Below are 11,870 nucleotides of genomic sequence, written 5' to 3'. Positions count from 1 at the left end.
GTTGGTATTTTCTTAATACACCTCCCCAGACTTTGTTCTGCCCAAAAGCTTGTCTTTCCTGCATTTTAAATAATTAATATTTTTTGGTGGAAAAGAATTCTTTCTCAGTATCGATTCTGGTATGATAAAGGGTAAAATTGTTATTTTGTGCAGAAGAATTGTTGAACAAATAATCAATAGTTTCCCCCCTTTTTTTTTTCTTCATATCAACGGGAACTATTTTAGTGGGGTCTTTTTTAAAGGCAGTGGACACTATTGGTAATTGTCAAAGACTAGCCTTCACAGTTGGTGTATCTCAACATATCCATAAAATAACAAACCTGTGAAAATTTGAGCTCAATCGGTCATCGAACTTGCGAGATAATAATGAAAGAAAAAACACCCTTGTCACACAAAGTTTTGTGCGTTTAGATGATTGATTGCGAGACTTCAAGTTATAAATCAGAGGTCTCGAAATCAAATTCATGGAAAATTACTTCTTTCTCAAAAACTATGGCACTTCAGAGGGAGCCGTTTCTCACAATGTTTTATACTATCAACCTCTCGCCATTACTCGTCACCAAGAAAGGTTTTATGCTTATAATTATTTTGAGTAATTACCAATAGTGTCCACTGCGTGTCTACCAGACCTTACCCTTTCAAAAACGAAGCAACCAGGCCACAAATTGCCGTGCAGTGAGAGTTCGCGTATAGGAAAACTGTCAAACTTCAAAGCACATTTGTCTGGATCGTTATATTTAACTTTTAAAACATCTTTCTAACCATATAATGCATTTTATAACAAACGGTTTTCAAACGCTTTTCATAGACCAACTTGCCTGATCCAAGGCAACGTGTCCCTTTAATGTTGGTGAAATACTTGATCACCTGTACAAAAGTATCATTTGCTTCCAACTAAATAAAACCCATTTGGGTTGGCCGTTTCTGTTATAAATATTACAGAAGTTGTGTTGACGTTGTCTATGGGTGCGTTCGTTTAGCTTCCCTTGGTCGATTCCCTTGCGTTTGAATAGCTTTGACGTCATTCTAGGGGCTCACCCGGGTCAGCCCCCAGTGCCCTGCTTGTGGAGTGGGTCACTTGGGGGTGACCCGAGGTGCATTACATCACCACGAGAGGGCGAGTGTGATCGTTCAATTAGCTCTTGTTGTCAGGGGCTCACCCGAGTGAACACCTCGGGTCGACCCAGGGAAGCTAATCTAATGCACCCAATGATTTCGAACAGTGTGATATGAAAGCTATATATTATGTACATATATTTTTAATGGTTAGACTGCAAGGGTGTACATTAACCACATTATTAAAGCAACTGCCATTGTGCAGAAAGGAAAGAATTAAAATGGTTTGTATATAAATAATGATGAAAACAATTGCAAGAGTTGTCTTTTAAGTTTTTGGACTTGTTATTTATTGTTATTCTTAACACCCACTACATATATCTTACAATAGGTCACCGTGTTCCAGTGGTTAGACTGCAGGACTTGCAATCACAAGGTTGCAGGTTCGAATCCCCCAGCTAACCGCTGTTTTCACAATGACTAGAAAAAGTATTGTCGTCTAGTTACTGAAACACAATTTCTTTAGTTGTGCAGTTCATATTCATATAGATGTTAAACCATGATTGTAAGAGAGAGACTGGCTGTTACCAGCTTGGTGTTTACATATTATTTCCCCTTTGTGGGAGTTTGCCGTGTTCCCGGGAAGATCGTCTAAACAAAACAAATAAAAACACAAATCTTTTGGTAAAATTCCTTCCTTCAGTCTAATAGCACGTGGTAAACTCAAATCCAACTCTACCAGGCCTGGAATTACACTCGGGCCGTGGCCTCTGTTGCCCTTGGTCGTGGCCTTGGTGCCCCTTCAAAAACTTTCCATTGACTTTCAGGTTTTTTAACGGAAGTGCCCTTTGAAAATGGAAATGGCCCTGTCCTTTCAAAATGCGACAATCTACTACACAGTATGCATATCTTTGCTCAACGCGCACATGGTAAACAGGACAAAATAATAGCGTCTGGCACGTGATGGTGAATGGACCAGTGAAAATTTGGCTGTCATTCATATCATGCATGAGGCATACACAATTAAATATGACCAAAGTTTAACCATTAGAGTTCAGCTTTTGCCTTGGTGATGAATTCAAGTTTTTTCTTCAATTTGTCTCTTTTTTGCGTATTATTGGCTCCCGATGAATACGTGAGTCCTGCCGTCTCATTCCCGTAATAGGTGTACATCTTCTCACCCCGCCTCCCCATTATCTTCCGCAACGCTATATTCTTCTGTATTGCCTTTTCGTAGAACTCAACCCCGCCCCGAACGTACTCCTCACCAAGCTGCGACACTTTCTCATCCGCTGTGAAATCCTCTCGCTCGTTAGTAACTCCCATCATGAACTGATAAAGGATAAAAAAGAAAACGCCAACCACAGGAATGTTTGTGATCAATGGCAGTGGTACGAAAACGTGAGCTGCGAAGACACCGCAGAAATTCACCGCTGTAACGGCCGGGGCCAGTAAGACCAAGAAGGCTGTGGCGTTGCGTTTAATTTTAAAGATCTCCCTGGCGATGGCAAACTTTCGCGCTGACTCGCTCAAACACAAGGCGTTCAGGAATGATTCGCTGACTTCCTTGTCTGCCTTTTTGATTGGTTCGGAGAATCGTTTGGCAGAGAGGTCGGGATCATTGGTGAGGATTGCTGGTAGCCCAAATTGGACGCCATTTGGAAGCCACGCTAAACCTCGACTCCCAATCTCCCATCTGCTTGTGACAAAAGGATGATAGGTATTTGAGTTAACTCCGATGCGACTACAAACCTCGTAGAATTCACTTGTCTGAGATGTCGAGAGCGGCATTTCGAGGCCGCCTTTGTATGCTACTACAAAAGGTCTGTATACCTTTGCAGGGAAAACGTGTGGTGTTGCCTTAATGCAGAACACGCCAGCTGTCACCATGCCGCAAACAATGACAGCGTTTCGAGGTCGCCTCACAAATTGAGCAAACTTATAGAGAACCATGGTTCCAATGTTTGCGAAGGTAAGTTTTTTAAAACGAGATCAGTTGACAGTTTGTTTTAACATTCAATCCCAGCTACTAGGGCAAGGAGTCACCTGTTGAAAGAGGGAAAAGAAAATGTGTTTCGTTTATTTTTCACAAATTCCCAGAGTCGGGGACATTTCATCCTAACCATGCAGAAACTTACTGCAAAATGGGGTTTTTTTTTTTGGGGGGGGGGGGTGGGGGTTTGAGGTAAAAAAAAAACCCAGATATTTTGGTTAAAAACAAAGAAATCACATCCCTGATAATTCACCACCCAAGATCACAGTTCCTTTATTTATGTCTTTATACATGTACCTGGATATCCCAGGGTATCTAAGCAGGCAGGTAGCCTATTGTTAATGTCATGCATGATTTGGCAGGACTCTGAGGCTAGAATGATAATAGCTGGCTGTGCACACTCTCTCTCTCTCTCATCTACACCATTCACAGAATGGACACAAGTGTTTTAGTTTTAGTCCTGCCAGCACACTTTATTAGGTCTTTTTCTTGGCTTATGTGTTACTTTAGTTAAGGGTACACTTGAACATTTTATTCTTCGTAAGGATAGCCTAGTTAGTAGTCCTTATATAATAATTTGAGCAAGTGTGTCAACCAAGGTGTTTCTGAGCTGGTCACTCAAATAGCGGACACACCCACCATCCGTTGAGTCCGCTTCAACTTGGGTGAAGCCATCCAGTAAAGGAGGTAGGGTAAGTTTGTAATTATTTAAAGGAACACGTTGCTTTGGATCGGTCGAGTTGGTCTTTGAAAAGCGTTTGTAACTGTTTGTTATCAAATGCATGGTTAGAAAGATGTTTTAAAAGTAGAATACAATGATCCACACAAATTTGACTAAAAAATTGCGCGGTTTTCCTTTTACTTTCCGAACTAACACGGTCGGCCATTTATGGGAGTCAAAAATGTGACTCGCATAAATGGCCGACCGTGTTAGTCGACGAGGTAAAAGGAAAACCACGCAATGTCGAGTGATAGTTGTGTGGATCATTATATTCTACTTTTAAAATATCTTTCTAATCATATGCATTTTTATAACAAACGGTTATAAACGCTTTTAAAAGACCAACTCGTCCGATCCAAGGAAACGTGTTCCTTTAAGCCTCTTCACTGATCCCAATGTGATTTTACTTCCATTTATTAATTATATTGTTACTATTTTTTATTTTCTCAACGAGTCAAGACAAGACTGTAAAATTCCTATTTGTAGCAGACTCACGACCTTTCTCCTTTGACCGCTACTCTGTGCTTGTAGGATGAAAAATTTGTGTTGCTTATATTGTAGACGAGGTACTATTTCTGATTTAATTCCACTTTAGCTTTCTGAAAAGGATAGTGTCACTGTCATTTTTTTCGATTGATTTTGTCAGCAAAAAATTTGACATATTTCACCGGTTAGTTAGCATGGTTAAGTGACAGTGAGTGTCTACATGAACATTTAATAATAAGGGAATAAAAGGGTTGCGACGAATTCTTAAATTGCCGTTCTTAAACGGCAGGGTCGTTGCCTTGTGATAAGGCCCGAGCCGAAGGTAAGGTCCTTTATCGCACAGCGACGACCCTGCAAGGTTTTAAACAGACATTTAAGAATGAGCCACTACTCTTTTATTCCCATTCGTAAAGGCCCTTTAGTTAAAAAAACGTTAACAAATACAAACAATTATAGACACTTTGGGTTTGACAACTGAAAATTAAAGGCCTTGAACTATTTTTTTTTCAACACCCCCCACGTAACGCGCTCTCCTCTCCTGGCTGGAGTAGCGAAACTGTCTGGGGTATTTATGAATGGGATTTACATTTGTACTATAAACAGAGACTGGCTGATGGCGAACTTACAACGAAAAAGGTGAATTTGTGTTTAGGAGACCGTTTAGGAGACCCACGGTCAATGACGGTAATTGTGAGACGTCATGACTCATCCTCATGTATGTAATGTTAGTAAGTAACTTTTTATTCAATTCAAGACTTGGATTCTTGGAAGGAAGATAGACGGAATATTACTTTGTGGACAATGATTTGTTTTAGTTTTAAACCTACTTTTTTTTGTAGTTGATGTTCCCAACCCAGAGTCTCCGTCTTCTTCTCTGCAATACAAAGAAACTGACACTCTGCACTCACAAAAGTCACAGTGGCAGTGCGACATGTGCAAGGGAATTCAGGAGTTGTATTCTGCCATTTTGAGGACTCGATGAACAATTGAGGGCGCCCTATCTACATTTTAATCAAAAGTCACAAGGTGCCGGAAATTTTTGCCAAAAAAAATGAACAAAATCAAAAGAGGTAAGACCAGCAATATAGTCAAATTTGGCCAAAAAATTGAAGTCCAGCAGTTAAATCAAAGTTATTTTGGCCAAAATAAATTGGGAAAAAAAACACACGGTGTAAGTCCAGCAGTTTAGTCACATTTTGACCCAAAAATGAAGGGAAAAAACACAAGGGGCAAGTCCGGCAATTAAGTAAAATTTTGACCAAAAAATTTGAAAAAATCACAAAAGGCAAGTCCAGCAATATAGACAAATAATATTTGTCAAAAAATGAAGAAAAAAACCACAAGTGGGTTAGTCCAGAAATTTAGTCAAATTTTTGCCCCCAAAAATGACAAAAACACAAGGGGGTAAGTCCAGCAATTTTGTCAAATTTTGGCCAAAATAAATTGGAAAAAAAAAACACATGGAGTAAGTCCAGCAATATCGTCAAACTTTTACCAAACAAATGGGAAAAGCAATTTAGTCAAATTTTATCAAAATGTCACGAAAATGTTCACAAGCCTTAAGAACTTTCACGAACTTATCAAATTTGTCACGAAAATGTTCACAAGGCCTTGTGAATTTATCATATTTTCACGAAAATGTATAGCCTTGTGCACAAGGCTGTAGCCTTGTGAACTCATCAATTTTGTTCACAAAAATATTTGTAGAAAAATTCACAAGGCTATAGGTTTTCGTGAAAATTATGATAAGTTCATAAGGCTATAAGCCTGGTGAGGCCAAACTGTTCACGAAACTGTTCTCAAGGCAATATATATAGCCTTGTGAGTTTATCATATTTTTGTATGAACATTTTCGTGAAAAACTGATAAGTTCACAAGGCTTTGTGAACATTTTCACGAAAAATATGCCTTGTGAACATTCCTTGAAAAATTGATAAGTTCACAAGGCTATAGCATTGTGAACATTTTCTTGAAAAATTGATAAGTTCCCAAGACTATTATAAGCCTTGTGAACATTTTCATGAAAAACTAATCAGTTCACATTTTGTGAAAAAATATGATAAGTTCTCACATTTTCGTGAAAAATTTAACATTTTCGTAAAAAATTTGAGGAGTTCTCAAGGCTTGTGAACATTTTTGTCAAAAATTTGTGAACATTTTCGTGAACAATTATACACTTTTTTAAGCAAAAAATGCAAAGTTCACAAGGCTGTAATAGCCTTGTACACTTTTCAAGCAAAAAATGCAAAGTTCACAAGGCTGTAGCCTTGTACACTTTTTCAAGCAAAAAAGGCAAAGTTCACAAGGCTATAGTCTTGTACACTTTTTCAAACGAAAAATGCAAAGTTCACAAGGCTATTATAACCCTTGTACACCTTTAAAAAAATGCAAAGTTCATAAGGCTATAAAAGCCTTGTACACTTTTTCAAGCAAAAAAGGCAAAGTTCACAAGGCTATAGCCTTGCACACTTTTTCAAGCGAAAAAGGCAAAGTTCACAAGGCTTTTATATCCCTTGTACACTTTTTCAAAAAAAAAATGCAAAGTTCACAAGGCTATAGTCTTGTACACTTTTTTAAGCAAAAAATGCAAAGTTCACAAGGCTATAGCCTTGTACACTTTTTCAAGCAAAAAAGGCAAAGTTCACAAGGCTATAGTCTTGCACACTTTTTTAAGCAAAAAATGCAAAGTTCACAAGGCTGTAGCCTTGTACACTTTTTCAAGCAAAAAATGCAAAGTTCACAAGGCTATAGTCTTGTACACTTTTTCAAGCGAAAAATGCAAAGTTCTCAAGGCTATAGCCTTGTACACTTTTTTAAGCAAAAAATGCAAAGTTCACAAGGGTTATAGCCTTGTACACTTCTTCAAGCGAAAAAGGCAAAGTTCACAAGGCTTTTATATCCCTTGTACACTTTTTCAAAAAAAAATAGTCTTGTACACTTTTTTAAGCAAAAAATGCAAAGTTCACAAGGCTATAGTCTTGCACACTTTTTCAAGCAAAAAAGGCAAAGTTCACAAGGCTATAGCCTTGCACACTTTTCAAGCGGAAATTGCAAAGTTCACAAGGCTATTATAACCCTTGTACACCTTTTCAAAAAAAAAATGCAAAGTTCATAAGGCCTTGTACACTTTTTCAAGCGAAAAAGGCAAAGTTCACAAGGCTTTTATAACCCTTGTACACTTTTTCAAAAAAAAGATGCAAAGTTCACAAGGCTATATAGTCTTGTACACTTTTTTAAGCAAAAAATGCAAAGTTCACAAGCCTTGTACACTTTTTCAAGCAAAAAAGGCAAAGTTCACAAGGCTATAACCCTTGTACACCTTTTCAAGAAAAAAATGCAAAGTTCACAAGGTATAAGCCTTGTACACTTTTTCAAGCAAAAAAGGCATAGTTCACAAGGCTATAGTCTTGTACACTTTTTAAACAAGAAATGCAAAGTTCACAAGGTATAAGCCTTGCACACTTTTCAAGCGAAAAATGCAAAGTTCACAAGGCTATAGCCTTGTACACTTTTTCAAGCAAAAAAGGCAAAGTTCACAAGGCTATAACCCTTGTACACCATTTCAAGAAAAAAATGCAAAGTTCACAAGGCTATAGTCTTGAACACTTTTTCAAGCAAAAAATGCAAAGTTCACAAGGTATAAGCCTTGTACACTTGTTCAAGCAAAAAAGGCAAAGTTCAAAAGGCTATAGTCTTGTACACTTTTTCAAGCGAAAAAGGCAAAGTTCACAAGGCTATTATAACCCTTGTACACCTTTTCAAAAAAAATGCAAAGTTCACAAGGCTATAGTCTTGTACACTTTTTCAAGCAAAAAAGGCAAAGTTCACAAGGCTATAGTCTTGTACACTTTTTCAAGCGAAAAAGGCAAAGTTCACAAGGCTATTATAACCCTTGTACACCTTTTCAAAAAAAATGCAAAGTTCACAAGGCTATAGTCTTGTACACTTTTTCAAGCAAAAAAGGCAAAGTTCACAAGGCTATAGCCTTGTACACTTTTTCAAGCAAAAAAGGCAAAGTTCACAAGGCTTTAACCCTTGTACACCTTTTTAAGCAAAAAAGGCAAAGTTCACAAGGCTATAGTCTTGTACACTTTTTCAAGCGAAAAATGCAAAGTTCACAAGGCTTGTACACTTTTTCAAGCAAAAAAGGCAAAGTTCACAAGGCTTTAACCCTTGTACACCTTTTCAAGCAAAAAAGGCAAAGTTCAAAAGGCTATAGTCTTGTACACTTTTTCAAGCGAAAAAGGCAAAGTTCACAAGGCTATTATAACCCTTGTACACCTTTTCAAAAAAAAATGCAAAGTTCACACTTTTCAAGCGAAAAATGCAAAGTTCACAAGGCTATAGCCTTGTACACTTTTTCAAGCGAAAAATGCAAAGTTCACAAGGCTATAGTCTTGTACACACAAGGCTATAGCCTTGCCGCTTTTCAAGCGAAAAATGCAAAGTTCACAAGGCTATAACCCTTGTACACTTTTTTCAAGCAAAAAAGGCAAAGTTCACAAGGCTATAGTCTTGTACACACAAGGCTATAGCCTTGCCGCTTTTCAAGCGAAAAATGCAATGTTCACAAGGCTATAACCCTTGTACACTTTTCAAGCAAAAAAGGCAAAGTTCACAAGGCTATAACCCTTGTACACCTTTTCAAGCAAAAAATGCAAAGTTCACAAGGCTATAGTCTTGTACACTTTTTCAAGCAAAAAAGGCAAAGTTCACAAGGCTATAACCCTTGCACACCTTTTCAAGAAAAAAATGCAAAGTTCACAAGGCTATAGTCTTGTACACTTTTTCAAGCGAAAAATGCAAAGTTCACAAGGTATAAGCCTTGTACACTTTTTCAAGCAAAAAATGCAAAGTTCACCAGGCTATAGTCTTGTACACTTCTTCAAGCAATAAGGCAAAGTTTCACGAGTCTATAACCCTTGTACACCTTTTTTTAGAAAAAAATGCAAAGTTCACAAGGCTATAGTCTTGTACACTTTTTCAAGCAAAAAAGGCAAAGTTCACAAGGCTATAGTCTTGTACACTTTTTCAAGCAAAAAATGCAAAGTTCACAAGGCTATAACCCTTGTACACCTTTTCAAAAAAAATGCAAAGTTCACAAGGCTATAGTCTTGTACACTTTTTCAAGCAAAAAAGGCAAAGTTCACAAGGCTATAGCCTTGTACACTTTTTCAAGCAAAAAAGGCAAAGTTCACAAGGCTTTAACCCTTGTACACCTTTTTAAGCAAAAAAGGCAAAGTTCACAAGGCTATAGTCTTGTACACTTTTTCAAGCGAAAAATGCAAAGTTCACAAGGCTTGTACACTTTTTCAAGCAAAAAAGGCAAAGTTCACAAGGCTTTAACCCTTGTACACCTTTTCAAGCAAAAAAGGCAAAGTTCAAAAGGCTATAGTCTTGTACACTTTTTCAAGCGAAAAAGGCAAAGTTCACAAGGCTATTATAACCCTTGTACACCTTTTCAAAAAAAAATGCAAAGTTCACACTTTTCAAGCGAAAAATGCAGAGTTCACAAGGCTATAGCCTTGTACACTTTTTCAAGCGAAAAATGCAAAGTTCACAAGGCTATAGTCTTGTACACACAAGGCTATAGCCTTGCCGCTTTTCAAGCGAAAAATGCAAAGTTCACAAGGCTATAACCCTTGTACACTTTTTTCAAGCAAAAAAGGCAAAGTTCACAAGGCTATAGTCTTGTACACACAAGGCTATAGCCTTGCCGCTTTTCAAGCGAAAAATGCAATGTTCACAAGGCTATAACCCTTGTACACTTTTTCAAGCAAAAAAGGCAAAGTTCACAAGGCTATTATAACCCTTGTACACCTTTTCAAAAAAAAAATGCAAAGTTCACAAGGCTATAGCCTTGTACACTTTTTCAAGCAAAAAAGGCAAAGTTCACAAGGCTATAACCCTTGTACACCATTTCAAGAAAAAAATGCAAAGTTCACAAGGCTATAGTCTTGAACACTTTTTCAAGCAAAAAATGCAAAGTTCACAAGGTATAAGCCTTGTACACTTGTTCAAGCAAAAAAGGCAAAGTTCAAAAGGCTATAGTCTTGTACACTTTTTCAAGCGAAAAAGGCAAAGTTCACAAGGCTATTATAACCCTTGTACACCTTTTCAAAAAAAATGCAAAGTTCACAAGGCTATAGTCTTGTACACTTTTTCAAGCAAAAAAGGCAAAGTTCACAAGGCTATAGTCTTGTACACTTTTTCAAGCGAAAAAGGCAAAGTTCACAAGGCTATTATAACCCTTGTACACCTTTTCAAAAAAAATGCAAAGTTCACAAGGCTATAGTCTTGTACACTTTTTCAAGCAAAAAAGGCAAAGTTCACAAGGCTATAGCCTTGTACACTTTTTCAAGCAAAAAAGGCAAAGTTCACAAGGCTTTAACCCTTGTACACCTTTTTAAGCAAAAAAGGCAAAGTTCACAAGGCTATAGTCTTGTACACTTTTTCAAGCGAAAAATGCAAAGTTCACAAGGCTTGTACACTTTTTCAAGCAAAAAAGGCAAAGTTCACTAGGCTTTAACCCTTGTACACCTTTTCAAGCAAAAAAGGCAAAGTTCAAAAGGCTATAGTCTTGTACACTTTTTCAAGCGAAAAAGGCAAAGTTCACAAGGCTATTATAACCCTTGTACACCTTTTCAAAAAAAAATGCAAAGTTCACACTTTTCAAGCGAAAAATGCAGAGTTCACAAGGCTATAGCCTTGTACACTTTTTCAAGCGAAAAATGCAAAGTTCACAAGGCTATAGTCTTGTACACACAAGGCTATAGCCTTGCCGCTTTTCAAGCGAAAAATGCAAAGTTCACAAGGCTATAACCCTTGTACACTTTTTTCAAGCAAAAAAGGCAAAGTTCACAAGGCTATAGTCTTGTACACACAAGGCTATAGCCTTGCCGCTTTTCAAGCGAAAAATGCAATGTTCACAAGGCTATAACCCTTGTACACTTTTTCAAGCAAAAAAGGCAAAGTTCACAAGGCTATTATAACCCTTGTACACCTTTTCAAAAAAAAAATGCAAAGTTCACAAGGCTATAGCCTTGTACACTTTTTCAAGCAAAAAAGGCAAAGTTCACAAGGCTATAACCCTTGTACACCTTTTCAAGAAAAAAATGCAAAGTCACAAGGCTATAGTCTTGTACACTTTTTCAAGCAAAAAAGGCAAAGTTCACAAGGCTTTAACCCTTGTACACTTTTTCAAGCAAAAAAGGCAAAGTTCACAAGGCTATAGTCTTGTACACTTTTTCAAGCGAAAAATGCAAAGTTCACAAGGCTTGTACACTTTTTCAAGCAAAAAAGGCAAAGTTCACAAGGCTTTAACCCTTGTACACCTTTTCAAGCAAAAAAGGCAAAGTTCAAAAGGCTATAGTCTTGTACACTTTTTCAAGCGAAAAAGGCAAAGTTCACAAGGCTATTATAACCCTTGTACACCTTTTCAAAAAAAAATGCAAAGTTCACAAGGCTATAGCCTTGCACACTTTTCAAGCGAAAAATGCAAAGTTCACAAGGCTATAACCCTTGTACACTTTTTTCAAGCAAAAAAGGCAAAGTTCACAAGGCTATAGTCTTGTACACACAAGGCTATAGCCTTGCCGCTTTTCAAGCGAAAAA

General features: G+C 37.6%; 1 protein-coding gene across 1 annotated transcript; it reads right to left on the bottom strand.

Annotated features, from left to right (window-relative positions):
* Positions 1 to 1,382: 1,382 nt before the first annotated feature.
* Positions 1,383 to 5,437, bottom strand: LOC117300389 (transmembrane protein 177-like). The gene is made up of 2 exons (XM_033784171.1): positions 5,084 to 5,437; positions 1,383 to 3,102 (listed from the first exon to the last, which is right to left on the bottom strand). Exon 2 carries the CDS (start codon positions 3,007 to 3,009, stop codon positions 2,104 to 2,106), a length of 906 nt encoding a protein of 301 aa, XP_033640062.1. The 5' UTR covers positions 3,010 to 3,102; positions 5,084 to 5,437; the 3' UTR covers positions 1,383 to 2,103.
* Positions 5,438 to 11,870: the final 6,433 nt, after the last annotated feature.

Source organism: Asterias rubens, chromosome 15 (assembly GCF_902459465.1).
Source record: "Asterias rubens chromosome 15, eAstRub1.3, whole genome shotgun sequence".
NCBI lineage: Eukaryota > Metazoa > Echinodermata > Asteroidea > Forcipulatida > Asteriidae > Asterias > Asterias rubens.
This window is presented reverse-complemented; position numbering and strand designations above follow the sequence as displayed.